The following is a 15159-nucleotide window of genomic DNA, read 5'->3' as shown; positions in this document are numbered from 1 at the left end:
ATTTTCTTGAATCGTAAATAATTGATTCTTGCATGCACAATTCTGTGCATGTGTCATGAATGTAAGAATCGGATTTTAATCGCTCGAGTTGTCGCATCCCTGCCGAGCATCCTCGCCAACGTATAGATAATCCGTTTCCCAGGGTGCACAATGTACAAAAACACATGTGCTCTGTATTAATCCATAAAGTGGTCGCATCGTGTAGCCACGATCGCCATAAATCTGTCTTTTCATTGCTGTCTTGGAGGTGATAGGAACTGGAATGCATCTGGAAAAGGGCGTCTGCGGCGGACATGGAGCCATGAAATGGGCTCGCGTGCAGATGCTGGGTGGATGAGGTGGCAGGTTGCTTGGGGGATGTTTTAATCTAGCAGTGGATTGACCAAGGCCAATGATGATGGTGATGGCGCAGTATTGACAAACAGCTGAAAACTGCTTTCTATACCCCCCCCCACCCCGTAAATCCGGCCTTCGCTAAGAAAATGATGATGGGGGTTCAATGGGTGAACCGTGAACGCAGAACACATTTCCCTGCTCTTGCAAGTGCGTGCATTAAACTCTTAAGGTCTTATCATTTGCCCTAATGTAGCTTTACTGCTTAATATCCACAGTGTACGGCAGATTGAAAAGCACCTTTAATGCGGTTTAGGGAAGGCGGGCGGCAGACCATGCTCGATTTCCCAGGTGGAAATGACAGTGTGGCCAATGGGCAGTGTGGCGAAATAACGTTTTGAGTGAATTAGATGTATTTTTTTTACCGTTTGAAGAACATTCAATTTACTCTGTGCATATTATAGTATGAAGATAACTAAATAAGGCATCGTTATGAATTTTGAAGAGGTCCACAGGAGTGTGTGGTGAAAGCTCGAGAGAAGGAAGAGGCCTCATTCACTCGCGGCACAACCGAGGAGGTACCGCTCTTGGAAGTGCACACATCTGGTTTCAGATCTTAGCTGATAGAGGCTCGCGAAACCAAAAACTGAATTTCCGCCGCGGACGTGACAACTGTTTTGCGGCCTCTTTCGTCACGGGTCTACGCTAACCGTCTAGAAGACCAGAATTAAAACGCGGACGGCCATGAAACCAACATCGCCGTCTTTCCGAGTCGGGTCGGAGATTGCGCCATGCGAACCGAAAACCGTCACGGGTCGTGCCCGTTTCCCGCAAAGCAATTTCCTGCCTTTTAAATATTAGTCAATTTATTTCTACGCGTTCTGTGCTGCTGATAGTAGGCTGTTAACCTAGTTTTGTCACGGCTCAAGAGCTGCTTGTTATTGGAGAAAGATTTCAAGGCAGAAAGGTTTCTGCCTTGAGCAGCAGCTGCTGTGCAGGCAAATAGCGGCCTAGTCATGACCGATTACAGGATAAAACCTCTAACAGTGTGTCTAAACAGAAAGTGACAATACCATGAAACAGCAGAGCACTTTCCTCCCCGAGCAATACTTATTAAATTCCTACGTTTCAGCAGATGAAGTGTTCCAGTCCGCCTTGCGCTTAGTTCCGTGGAGCGTAATCCTCGCGAAGCGTGCTTTGGCGAGACCCATTTTAGTGTTTCTGTCCTGCCCCAGTTGTCGCTAATTGAAATGAAGCGTCTGCATGCGGCAACCCGTGTTAAACGAACCGCACACACGGAGCGGACAGCGCTGTCTCCCCGAGCCGGCCTGCACGCCGTGATGTGGTGCGTCTGGCACCGTCCAGCTAAAGAGAAATGTGCCCCCCCCTTGACCAGGCAATTAGATTAATTTTCAAGATTCTGGCCTACGATTCCGTTCGAAGATCATTTTATTTCTGGTGCTAGAACATGGCCGTAGTAGTAACAGGCGTAATAAGAAGAAAAAGGTTGCACATGGAATAAGACTTGATGATGCAGGCATTTGTGAGAAGAAACTGGCACTATTTTTACACACGTAGCATGGACAACTGCAGAAAGATAAAAAGTGTGTTCAGAAAAAGGGAAATAACCAAAAAGAGGAAAACCTAATAGAGAATGGCTTGATGACACTATAAGGGATTGGTGCCAGACAGATGTGGCACCACTTGAGGATATTGGCACTACAAGACAGAGGAAAGTGGAAATAAATGACGAAATGTGCAGTGGACACCTTTGGGGCTATCTCCCCATGGGTTGTGATGATGATTGCATGGCTGCGTCGAGGTGTGCACTTACGTTTCCATACTTTACAGCTAACATCACAGTGCCGATTGATATCTGAAGCATTCCTGGACCTTGCCCCCCCCCCTCCGGCCTTCATCAACCCTCACCGACCAGCATGGTGAAGTATGGTTAAATGACTGACATCGTCTGAGGAGGCCTCCATTCAATCGTGGTTTAGCAAAGGCGGGGGGAGGGGTTGTAAAAATACCCCCCAAATCTACCTCCATGACGGCAAAATGCCGTTTGCAACGCCTGCGTCAGCCATTTAACAAGTCGTCGCAAGGAGAGCGCGGCGGCGCACAGGGGAAGATGCCACCCGGCCCATCCCAACCCTCGCGCACACGGCCAAGTGGTGGTGGTGGCGGCAGATATTTTAGATTTTTTTTTTTACTACAAATGAAGTGAACGTCGCGATTTCATTTCGGGTTGGCATCGCTAAATTTACATCAGGCATTTTGGCAATTGGGTTCATACGCGAAGACCAACACAAGCACAAATAGAGACATAGAAGCAGCAATCCTTATATGAATAACAATACTAATACCATTCAAGAGACTGCCGATGTGAAATAGGCCTCGGAGTGAGCGGATATGATTGGCAAATGTACTAGATTGCATAGAGCCTTTGTGATGAAGCATTAGGTTGGAAGGCCCAACGGATGACCTCGTCCAATATTATGATTCACAATGGTTCTTAACGACACACTTGGTCAGGTCGCCACATGGCCTTGCACAGACGTCTATTACGAATCCGTTGCACTGTAAATAAAACTCACAAGAGGTGTGAGAGTGGGACCAGATGAACACTGCATGCAGCCCGTGCATTCGGTGTTCAACGTGCTATGAAGAAGGGCCATTAACCGAAACGTCGCCTATCATATATTTATCCTTTTAAGGCCACGGCGTTATTGATGAATGCGTTGTTGTTGGGGGGGGGGATCATTTGAAATGTGTTATTATGGTGTTGCTTGAAATGGTTACACAAATCACAGCGTACTGTATGCGTGTCCTAATTGCGCTGCCATAAGCCGTAAAATATATTTCCTGCAACAACGTCTGGAACACGTGGCGTGAATGAAGGGTGCGGTGATGTGGGAGAAAGTGGTGTTTGTGTGTGTGTGCGCAACGCGTGTGGGTGTGTGCGCACACGCGTGTGGGTGTGTGCGCACACGCGTGTGGGTGTGTGCGTGCGTGCGTGCCTTCTATTTCTGCAGGTTGTTATCGCGTGTCGTATTAATGAGACGACGAATTTCTTAAAATACTGAATTTGTTCCGCTGCGCGTTGTGCCCTTTCAAATGCAACAAAGCTGTGAATAAGCAGCCTGGAGTTGGGGTGCGGACCTGAGAGAGAAAATAGATCATTTCTGTTAATTGCAGTCATCACCTACATTTTCCGCCCGTTAAGGCCACCACAGGTTCCCTAAACGGATCGTGTATTTTTAAATTACCCTAATGACCAGTACAGGGTGAATAACCAACCAAAGATGGTAGGAAAACACAATTTATGTAGATTAACCCTTAACCTTCGTACGGACAGTGAACTTAACTTGAATGTGCTTCAGTCCTCATCACCATCGGCCATCGTCAATCCACTGCGAGATTAGGGCCTCCCCCAAGCTTCTGCCACCCTAGCACCTACACACAAGCTGATTTAATCGCTCCATCTCCTTGGTCAACGTCCACTGGAATGCGTTCCACTCCTTGGCTCCCGCGCGCTCCCTAGCTTGCGCTGTCAGAAATAATAAATATTACATTAAAACCTGCCACATTCATCATTCGCACGGAAGTAAAAAAAAGCGCATAGGCTGGAGTTTAGATCAATTGGTCCTTCTGCAGAGGAGAGAGCAAAGGCGGTGGTTGCGTGGCCGACGGTTGTAAGAATTGCTCTATGGTTGTGGGGCCATAGAAATCCTGGGACATTTCAAGAAAGTTGACCAGTGAACAATTTTAATTTGACGTATAAAGCGATTTTATTTAGTAGACACTACCAATTCAACCCTTCCAATGCCCAAAATATACGTTTACATTCAGTTTTCACACGTAGGCTTTTGCGACCAATATTATCCATAATAGAGGTTTTGTCGAGTTTAAGGACGCATTTATATTTACACAATCTAACCCAGAACCTTATATTATGGATACGTTTAAATTGTCACTTCTTCTCTCACTATGGCCATAGTTACCATTCCCATGAACTTAATTTGTTGATTTCCTTACCCGGTTTGAGGACTCTGTTTACCACACTGAATATTTCATCTCATCCTCATTTGGAATTCCCTCGCGTCGTTTAGTTTCCCTCATTCTTACTATCTTGATCAATTCAAGAAACATTAACTTGCTATTTTGCCTTTAGTAGTGCTATTGGTTGCTGACCGCTGGACATTTTGGGCATATTTATATTCCAAGGAAGGGCATTTACAAAAAGTGAAGTGATTGGACTCTTCTGACAAACACCACGAGAGGGCAAGCGTTGTGTGACTGTAGGCCCGAGTTAAATATTACAGTAACGTTTATATTGAAATAGCTTTCACCGAATTGCAGGTTTGCAATGTAGGAAGGTCGTTGAGTTATAAAATTAGAGGCCAATATTTCCCACAATTGTTAAGCGAATGTGAATAGGAAGTAAATGATTATAAACACATTACATTGGAGTTCCAACGCGGCTGTGTGGCTCATGGGATGTGTAAGAACAAACTTTGTTTTTTACGTGGTGGGACGGACACGGGAAGGAGGTGAATTGCCCACTTGATAATTGTGTTCCTTAAATGCTTCACTACGACCAACTACAGATAATTGGCATACAATTAGGGGTGCAACCAAACGAACTTGAGCGTATGACGAATGTTGTGACGTTGTCTTTTCAGTGTCGTTGTGCCTCTGCGCACCGCTGCCAATTCAGTCCCCCCTTTTTTTCCGTTGAAAAATGAAATTGGGGTCAGAGTTCAATTGTGCTGTGACCACAAATAAACGTAATTCAAGCCTCATCCTTTTTTAAATGGTTTCCAGCTACCGTGCGCAGTGCGATGTGTTAAAGGTGAAGCGATGTTTGTTTAAATTTGTCAGCATAAATGAGTTTATAGTTTTATAATCTGGGTCCGCTGCCCACTTCCTACCCCCCCCCCCCCATCTGTCCAGATCTGAAAAAGACGCTGGCTGTGCTGCTGGATAATATACTCCAGCGGGTCGGGAAGCTGGAGGCCAAGGTGGACTTCCTGTACAATGGAACACGGACCAACGCATCCAACACCAACCACTCGGGATTGCTGGGCACCACCCCGGCCAGCAGCGACAGCAGGGTCAACGCTGCAGGTGGGTGTCCACGCACACGGTTGTGCTACTCGGTGTGCCGTGTGTGTGTGAGCGCGTGTGCGCGTGTGGGGAGCAGTAGTGTAGCGGTGAGGCACTGTGCTACAAACCTGGCGACCTGAGTTCGATTCCCGCTCACGGCCAACACCGGTGACGATTATTAGAACCAGTCCTCGACCTCCCCTAGGTTGACTCAGCCTCAATAAGTACCTGGTGTGGTGTGTAAACATTGCCACTGGGGAGACAAAGGTGGCCGGGCGTGGTGCTGGCCACCCATCTCTTCGTATACCGTGCTGGCCTTAATAGGTGCTTGCTAACAGCACTTGTCCCAACAGTCTTGAGGCTATACCAGGGATCTTTGTCTGTTTTATTTTTCCCGGAGAATGTGTGTGAGTGTAATCATTGTTTTGCATGTATATGTTAGAGTTGTCGTATTCGTCCGGACTTCCTTGGGACTCTGCAGGTGCTGGGATTCTCCGTCGGTCGTCTCCATCCGCCGTTGATTTTGGTGCCGTTCTTGGTCCTGTTTTCTAAGCCTTTATCTTTTCTTCCCCTCTTGTTTGCTCCGATGTGTTTTGTATTTCCTTTGTGTTTGGAGGTCTCCGAGATGCCGTTCCATATAAGAGTAAATGCAAATATTTTGTTACTCAGCTACTCTGTCAATGTATGTGTGTATGTTGAACTTCTTTTGCACACCGCACGTAGCCAACCGTGTTCATCGGAGGTGTGCGGGACCAATGACACCGTTTTTAACTCCTGGCCGTGATCTTCAATGGCATCTGTACCCAGTGCGGATCCTACTTAAATTCAATCTGTCAAAAATACAATGTGTGATATGGAGTGCCATCATGGGGAATGGAAAATGGAACGAGCGCGAGCATAATGATCATCGTATTGCCCATTGTGCTCCGTTCCTTTTAATAGGAGCTCGCCAACAGCACTCGCGTCCAAGACATAAACATTCAACGCGGCCGTGCCGCAGTCTGAACTTGAAAACGTTTCCACTGTAATGAATTGGGTTACATTAAATAAAGCTTTGGGGTGTATGTAGTTTCTAAAGAGGGGAAAAACAAATTGAACCAATTTGCGGGCTTCTGTCACGTTTACGCTCGCTGTCGGGGGAAATTGGACATCCGATGTGGCAATTGCAAAGGTGGCGATTGCGGCGGCGTGCGTGCCGCCAAGCGGGACTGCTCGCAAACGCTCTCCCGCACGCCCTGGTCCTCCCCACCTCAAGGGCTATCGTTGGGTTGCCATGCTCCGCGCATTTGGATGTGATTGTGACTTGCGCATGGCCTTAAGACTTTTCAAAACCTGCTTTGTCACAATTGAAACGCAGCGTTGACAGGTGACCACAGTGGATTTGAAGTCGATGCTTATTTCCATCTTTTTTTTGCGTGAAGGTGCTGATTGTTACGTAGTATTTGGCTTATTTATACTTTGCCTCTCGCATATACAAAATACTTTCAGCTCATTTTTATTACTACGGCTGCATGCATGAAATATTGAATTGCCCAGCACAGTGCCAGTAAGTTTGGTGAATGCTGTTGGGAAATCTGATGCCAACACTGCAATTAGGAACAACATATTTCATTGCCCCTAAAGTGTCACAATTAGTAATGATTGAAACCTTTGCATTTGTAACATCTTTCTAAATTCTTGAGTGATATTTTATTATTATTATAATGATAATAATAAACTCCTCTGCCTTTTATAATCTGTTAGCTTATGAAGCAGAGATGTTTTTAGATTGGATGAAATTATTGTTTTTCTCCAAATTATAAACTCAATGCAGACAAATTACTGGCACCAGCAAACATAATTAGTGGGTACAATTTTTCAATTACAGCAACAAGCAAATGTTTCATTTAAAGTCAATGTGCTGGACTGACGCATCTCTGAATCGCCAAAGCCCTAATCTCAGTGGCCTCTTGATGGGCTGTGGTGTCTGCTGTAGCACGGAGAAAAGCGTGTGATGAGCTCCAACACCCGGTCACCCACCCAGATTTAATTCGCGCTGAGTTCAAATTAATGCTGCCAGCTGTGCTTCTGCATGTTAGATTGTCCAGTGCCACGCTGCTGGGATGGCATCAAATGGTGCGTTCTCACAAGTGTCTCCTACTCGTTCCAGAACGTTCCTGAAACGGCCCAGAACATCTTGCTTCTTGTTCCAAAGCGGTGGGCTCGGTGGGCGCGGCGGGCTCGAGCCCTCCCCTCTATACTCCCACGCCCCCCCCCTCCCTTCCCTCTGCATACAGAGAGTGGCGTTGATATTTTTGTTTGCATTATTCACAAGGTTTTTTAACTCGTGGCCTGGGTAGGTTTACCCTACCCCAAATCAACATATACTGCGTTACGTTGCTCTTTTTCCACCACGGTTTTTTTTGCGCTCATGAGAATGCAGCCCAGAAGTTACCTGGGATGAAAGAGGCTGGGAGGTGGAGGGGGGGGGGGGCGTAGTCTCCTTGTCAAGCGGAGCGACCACGTAGGCCGGGCTCTGCAGCCTGGGAGCAGTTTGCAGGCTGCCGTGAGAATCTATACTGGGCGGGCTATTGCGTGCTCATGGGGGACAGCTGCAGGAGAGAATATTTCTGAATATCTGTGTTTTTGCCATCTCAACCGCCTTCTTCAATGCAAAAGCGAAGCCACGGTAATGAGAACTATGGCACCGTGCGCTGGTTTTAGGAGTTCTATCCCCCGCCCGAGAATCCGATGCATAATGCATGCTGTTGGTGGTTTTAGTTTTCTCGCCATTGCTACCAAATTTGTCCCAATTATTTTATGTCAGCAGTTTTTGGAGGATTTTAAGTTTTTAACTTGAAAGATGGGTGCAATTTAAAACCTTGTTAATAAGGACAATTTTTTAAGTTGTGGAGAATTTTTGTGTTAATGATTATTTGATGTTAAATTTTACCCACTTAAAAAATAGAATTATTTGCGTAAACATTTCAAGCAACGTCTTGGGTACAAAAAAATACACCGTGAACCTAATCGCGTGGCATATTTTTCACAAACGGGGAATATTTGCGCGGAACTTATATATTTTCACAAAATATAAATTCATTCGTGACCAAATTAATCATGAATTAGTTTTATTTCCTTTGGTTTCATGATATCATGGTTTATTTTTATATCAGATGTGTCATTTCCTTTAGGTGCTCGAACATTCTCAGAACTGCCGCGAATGTTTGAAAAACTGGCAGCTCCCACCTGTGGATCTAAACCACGCTTGTGGCCTCGCCACTCGCCGCCGTTATTTTCCGGCTTGACTTCATCGCCGCTAAAAGCCGTGGGCACGAGTAAAGTGGGGGCAGCAGCGACGCGGGACGGCCTGGAAAAAAAACGTTCACAGGCACTTCAGTTGCACACACGAGCCCCTTCGCTTGACGCCAATCACTCAATGAGCACGCGGACAGGCAGGGGTCTTCAAATAATATATTTAAATAATTATTGTGTATGGGGGGGGGGGATGCAATTCATCAAAAATCCGCAAACCTCTTGATTGTGCCTGATGATGGTGATGACTATACTACAGCTTTAATGACGTAACACAATTGCACCACTGCATTTATTACAATGAATTGTCCAATATGACAATGTATAAACCTTACACGTAAAATAATGACGACTGTATTTAACACGGTTAATACAAAATAAAGGTTTATTGCGCTGCTGTGCAATATTCATACAGAAAACTAATTTTTCATTGTTATTGAACTTTGCACATTTTTTCTACATTTCAGTAGAAAAGTGCATTCTCATCTTAAGCACAAAACGCTTTAAATTAACATTTTTACTTAACTTTTGTGACTGCAGGAATTCATATTCTTTAGTTCTTTCGGTAAAGTCACGCAGATAAAAAAACAAGTGAATAAAAATATCGCGACGTTTCGATCGCAACACAAGCGGTCGTCATCAGGAAAAGGGGTCAGCCTCTAAAGGCACACCGTTTATAAAGGTTTGGAGATGGGCGGTAGCCCAAGTGTATCAGCAGCACCAGCAGCATGGGCGGGGCAGCAATGCCAATGCAGCAGCAGTGCCAATGCAGCAGCAGTGCCAGTGCAGCAGCAGTGCCAATGCAGCAGCAGTGCCAATGCAGCAGCAGTGCCAATGCAGCAGCAGTGCCAATGCAGCAGCAGTGCCAATGCAGCAGCAGTGCCAATGCAGCAGCAGTGCCAATGCAGCAGCAGTGCCAATGCAGCAGCAGTGCCAATGCAGCAGCAATGCCAATGCAGCAGCAATGCCAATGCAGCAGCAATGCCAATGCAGCAGCAGCAATGCCAATGCAGCAGCAGCAATGCCAATGCAGCAGCAGCAATGCCAATGCAGCAGCAGCAATGCCAATGCAGCAGCAGCAATGCCAATGCAGCAGCAGCAATGCCAATGCAGCAGCAGCAGTGCCAATGCAGCAGCAGCAGTGCCAATGCAGCAGCAGCAGTGCCAATGCAGCAGCAGTGCCAATGCAGCAGCAATGCCAATGCAGCAGCAGCAGTGCCAATGCAGCAGCAATGCCAATGCAGCAGCAATGCCAATGCAGCAGCAATGCCAATGCAGCAGCAGCAGTGTCAATGCAGCAGCAATGCCAATGCAGCAGCAATGCCAATGCAGCAGCAATGCCAATGCAGCAGCAATGCCAATGCAGCAGCAATGCCAATGCAGCAGCAATGCCAATGCAGCAGCAATGCCAATGCAGCAGCAATGCCAATGCAGCAGCAGCGCCAATGCAGCAGCAATGCCAATGCAGCAGCAGCAGTGCCAATGCAGCAGCAGTGCCAATGCAGCAGCAATGCCAATGCAGCAGCAATGCCAATGCAGCAGCAATGCCAATGCAGCAAAGGGCCGCCAGGAAGTCACTGCACCGCGCTCCACACAGCACACTCCACACACCACACTCTACACACCACACTGCTGACGGTGGAGGTTGATTGACAAGAAAACACAAGTCAAGTCATGACTCAAAGTGGTTGATGACATCTTTCTAATGATTGCTGAGTCTATAACCTTCCTCTCGATTGAAATTGTGTCTGTGTCTGTATACATGGATGGCTTCATGAACAAGTCTTTGTTGATAGCCAATCGTCTTAACATATTATGGTAAATCAAATTACTTAAATGGTCACCGCTCTAGAGTGTAGTACAGGAATCCCTCGCACTTTCGTCTGATTAGGGACCAGAGCATGGACGAATGTCAAAGCGGACCCTTTATTTAGCTGGCAAATTTATTTTGGCCGGCAAAAAACGTACATGCAAATAACTACAGTAAATATTAAAACATACATGCAAATAACTACAGTAACTATATAACACATGCATGCGAAACCTAAATAAACAGATATGAAAGAAAAATAAACGTAAGAATAAATAGACATAAATAAATAAACAAACTGATACCTTGATATATTTTTTTCATTGCGTAAGTGAACGATGAATATATTGGAAAATAACTATGAACACTGTTGTATTATACTGTTATCACAAAAATAACTATGAATTGTTTACAGTATAATCACAGAAATGAGTCCAGTATTAATAATATATGAATAAACACAAATTTAAGAGATGCTCACTGAACGACTTCTATTCAAAGACTAAAATGAAAAAGACGGCGCGTGGTGCCAACGTCGTGGAAGGTTCGGGATGAAATCGGACGAAAGAGGAGAGCCACATGGACGAAATTTGAAATGTGGTGATAATTGAAAACGGCCAAAAGAGCGAAGCGATGAAAGTCAAGTGGACAAAAGTCGCTGTATCGCTGGACACTTATTGGGAATTTGCGCCAAATTTGCAGGGCACACCTGACAGGCTCGTTGCTCGTACGTACGTATATTGTGTATGTGTGTATGTATGTTGAACTTCTTTCACACCGTACATAGTTAATCGGAGGTGCGCACGAGATAAAAAAAAGATGTGAAAATGCGCGGCTTATTTGTGCATCACTACACTCGGTGAATGGGGTCAACTCGTATGCTAATGAGCGGCTCGTGACCTCGCGGGGTCACAGGGTCACGCGTCAGATTACCGAGTAGTGGAGACGCGACTTCTTTTGTGTGCAGCCTCAGCGCCGCGGTGGTGAGGTTTTTTTTTTGCGCAACGAGAGTCACTCAAAAAGAAGGGGCGACTGGCTCTGACTTCCATTCCATCGCAGTCACATAATTATTATAATTGATTTTCAAAATTACATTACGCAAGCTGATGCGGCAGTTGCCAAGGCATTTGGCATACATGCAGGAATGTTTAATTGATTGAAATCTTTATTTTGTTTCTATTACAACGCATGCTAATGAATGTACAGCTGAAGTGGCATTTTGGCAGAAATTGGGTCATACATTATTCATTAAGAATAAAGCGTGGAATGTTTGCATATATGAATGTTAAGTACAGAAACACTGTTTGCGTGAACGTGTGTGTGTGCGAGCATATGGGGGGAGAGCGATCTTGCAGTGGTGAGCGCGCGCTGTGTTACGAACCCGGCAACCCGAGTTTGATTCCCACTCACGACCAACACCGTTGCCGAATATCTGAACTGGTCCTGGGCCTCCCCGAGATCGATTCGGTCTTAAATGAGTACCTAGTGCGGTGTGTTAACATCCCCATGAGGGAGACAAAGGCGGCCGGGCGTGGTGCTGTGGACACTCACCCCCTCGTGTGCCCTGTCGGCCTTCAAAGGCGCTCGCTTAAAGCACTTGCCCCAATGGTCTAATAAGGCGACAAGAGGAATTTATTTTTTTGTGTCCGCTCGTGTGTGTGTGCGCAAGCGTATGTGCGTGTGGGCGCATGGGTCAATGTGTGTGCATGCTATCGCATAGCACAGTCGTTGGAACAATATGCATTCTCTCTCAGCCTTGAATTGCTCCCCACTGAGTGCATGGCAAGCTTCATATATCGCCGGTGCCATCGCTGAGGTGCATGTTTTTTGTGGCAAACAGTTTGTGTGTGCGTTTGTGTGTGCGTGCGTGCGTGCATAGGCCTGATAAACGGGGTACAGGAAGAGTGCAAGCTGCAATCCTTGGACGACTTTCCACACTGCGAAACCAAACTCCAGGTATGCAAATGATGTAGCTCGCCGCTTCCCCCCCCCCGCTCATCACCATACCCCCCTTTGTACCCCGTGCCTTCCCAATTTCCTTCGGCGTCTGTGCAAGTGCCATTATTTTAAAGAAAGCCATTTCGGAGAAATGGCACCTGTTGACTTTTTTTCTTCTGTGTGCTATTTTTGAATGCTGGGTTTTGTGTTCACGCTTGCATGATTATGTGGTGACGCTTCCTTAGTTCCAGTAGCTGGCGTGTCTTGATTGGCTGCTGCTTGTAATACGCACCAACACAATGAAAGAAAAACAAAAAAATTCTAAAACATCTTTCTTTCCTTGTCGACGTTATTTTTATTTTATCTTCGCAAGAGCAGCACCAATTTTTACATATATAGCTCATAACTGTGGTGGAGCAGTGGTGCATCGGTTAGCGCATTGCACTGTGAACTCAGCCCTGCCAAACATGAGTGGCGAGTGATATTTGAACCAGTCCTGGGCACCAACCCCCACTGCCTCTCCTCCCCAATGCTCACATCTGAAGTACGGTACAATAATCCCGATGACTGACGTCACATTTGGTGGCCTTCCTCCTCCAGCAGTGGCTTGACAAGGGGCTGTACATTATAATCATGACGACATTACAGAACACAACACACACACATTAATTTGTTGAGCAGTTTTAATGCGGGAGGAAAAAATACGATCGTAAACCTTTTCACCAAGAGTAAGCGGCACACCGCGCAGGGCTCGCAAGCCATCGGTGCACGCGGGCTCCGGACGTGTGTGCTGTCTTGCGAAGTAAGATCGTGGAATTGTTCAAAGGAGAGCCGTGTGCAATGTAGACTCGTATTTAATTTTGCGTTGATGTTATTCCAACGCACGCAGAAATATATTTTGGGATAGAATAGCGTTGCGTACTTTAATGACACCTTGGCTCTTATGATTTGCGGTCTACAGACACTTGTTGTTCGCCACATGCCGGTTCGTGAGACTCCGCCTGCGGCCGTGCGTGACGTTGGCCGAGCAGCAAAGTAATGGGAATTCAGCTGGCCAGATAAAATTCGATGAAGTGTGACAGAAGCTTCCACTTCATTCTCTCAAAAAAAAAAATCCCACCTCGGCACAACCACAATAATATTAATAATAAACTCTTTTGTTTGCTTTTTCCATTTGCTAATGAATAAAAATGAGTAAAAGTTTACACTGACATTTATCAGCAATATGCAGCCACACGAACAATGCATTAACACTTTTAGTTTTGGCATCATCTTAACGCTATGCGGTCGTGACGATGACACACGGCCCATATCACCGGGCGTTTGTCGGTGTTGTGGCAATTAAATCGACGCCTCCACTTCTGTCGCTCGGTCAAATTCCGGTGCATTGAGATGGCCAGCGGGCGAAAGCTCGCCCCCCGTGTCTCCCCACCTCTCCGGCGAGCTTCCGTCGCCAACCTCCTCGTGCCGTGTCTTCCCGTTGGCAGTGGATGAAGGACATGTGGCAGTCGGACACGTGCTATGGCAGCTTTGGCGTCGACGGCTCACTGTGCTCCTTCATCATCTACCTGAGCGAGGTGCGTCAGCTCTGGTCTGCGGAGTTTTTGCCGGCTCGGCCCGGCTCGGCCTTGCTCGGCTCGGCCCGGGGACGTGACCTTCCCCATCCTCCGAGCCGTCTCAAATAAAACAATTTTAACGTTCAAACCTCGTCGACCGCCATGATGTAATTTGTAGGGCAGAGATGGTTACAACGAGCGTCTCGTGCTCTGGAGAGGAGGTTTGTAATGAAGCCCAATGATACGATGACATGTCGGGAGTCTGGATCACGACTCGATTAAAACAAATCTATAATTTTCTGTCCTGTGTTTACCGTTTGGCTTGTATTGTTTGTCATGGATAGATGTCTCTTATGTGCATTTATCTGCCCTTCGCATCCAAATGTAACATGAGCATATGTCGTAAATAATAGATTGTGGCACACTTGATTCGATTGTGCGCACCGCCCATCCATCCGTCGGCGTTCGCCGAGCTCCTCTGTTGGCACTGCGATTGCACCTGCGGATCAGCCGGTTGCAGGAGCATTGACTCTGCGCAAGGCGTGCACTGAAGCTTTGATTAAAGTGGACTGTTCGGAAGTCAGAGCGCTGAGCTGGCAACGCTGAGATCCAGGGCTTGAACACAGGCCTCTTGATCAAACGAGACGTAAAAAAGTATATATTCTTAAGCTCGCGAATAAATGAGGATGTGCGGCGGCCATGTGACCCACAGCTGCGTTCTCGCGTTGAACCGACACTGCCGAGGCCCTGCGATTGAACTCGCGCGCCAGGCCGAACAACGATTAATCGATTAAAAGTAGATGCTTGCATCTGTATCATGTCTCAGTTTTTTACTGCTGCAGAAAATTACGTCATCTTTTGGATTAGACTGGTCCCCGTCATAGGAATGTGTAATTTATGTGATTAGTTCAGGACCGCCAAGAGAGAACATCTCCCCAAAAACAGTCGTTTTGACTTTTTTTTACATTGAATTAAGTGACCATTAGGTTGATGAGGCTCGTTCGTGAAATCAGCTCTCGTGTCGGTGCTAGTGGTGGTTGAATACAGCGCTGGATAGTGAAGAGATGGCGACGATTTGTGGTGGCCTCCATCCAGCAGTGGATTTATCACGGTTGATTA

General features: G+C 46.4%; 1 protein-coding gene across 1 annotated transcript in view; it reads left to right on the top strand.

Moving 5' to 3' along the window:
- Window positions 1-15159, top strand: part of MGAT5 (alpha-1,6-mannosylglycoprotein 6-beta-N-acetylglucosaminyltransferase) — an 85508-nt gene that overhangs the window by 34574 nt on the left and 35775 nt on the right. Inside the window, exons 3-5 of the mRNA XM_078866667.1 lie at window positions 5290-5463; window positions 12426-12502; window positions 13972-14061. Of these exons, the coding sequence (XP_078722793.1) occupies window positions 5290-5463; window positions 12426-12502; window positions 13972-14061 (341 nt within the window). The remainder of the gene's footprint in view (window positions 1-5289; window positions 5464-12425; window positions 12503-13971; window positions 14062-15159) is intronic.

This window comes from Lampetra fluviatilis, chromosome 2 (assembly GCF_964198595.1).
Source record: "Lampetra fluviatilis chromosome 2, kcLamFluv1.1, whole genome shotgun sequence".
Taxonomy (NCBI): Eukaryota; Metazoa; Chordata; class Hyperoartia; order Petromyzontiformes; family Petromyzontidae; genus Lampetra; species Lampetra fluviatilis.
Note: the sequence above shows the minus strand (reverse complement) of the source record. Positions and strands in the feature narration are given on the sequence as shown.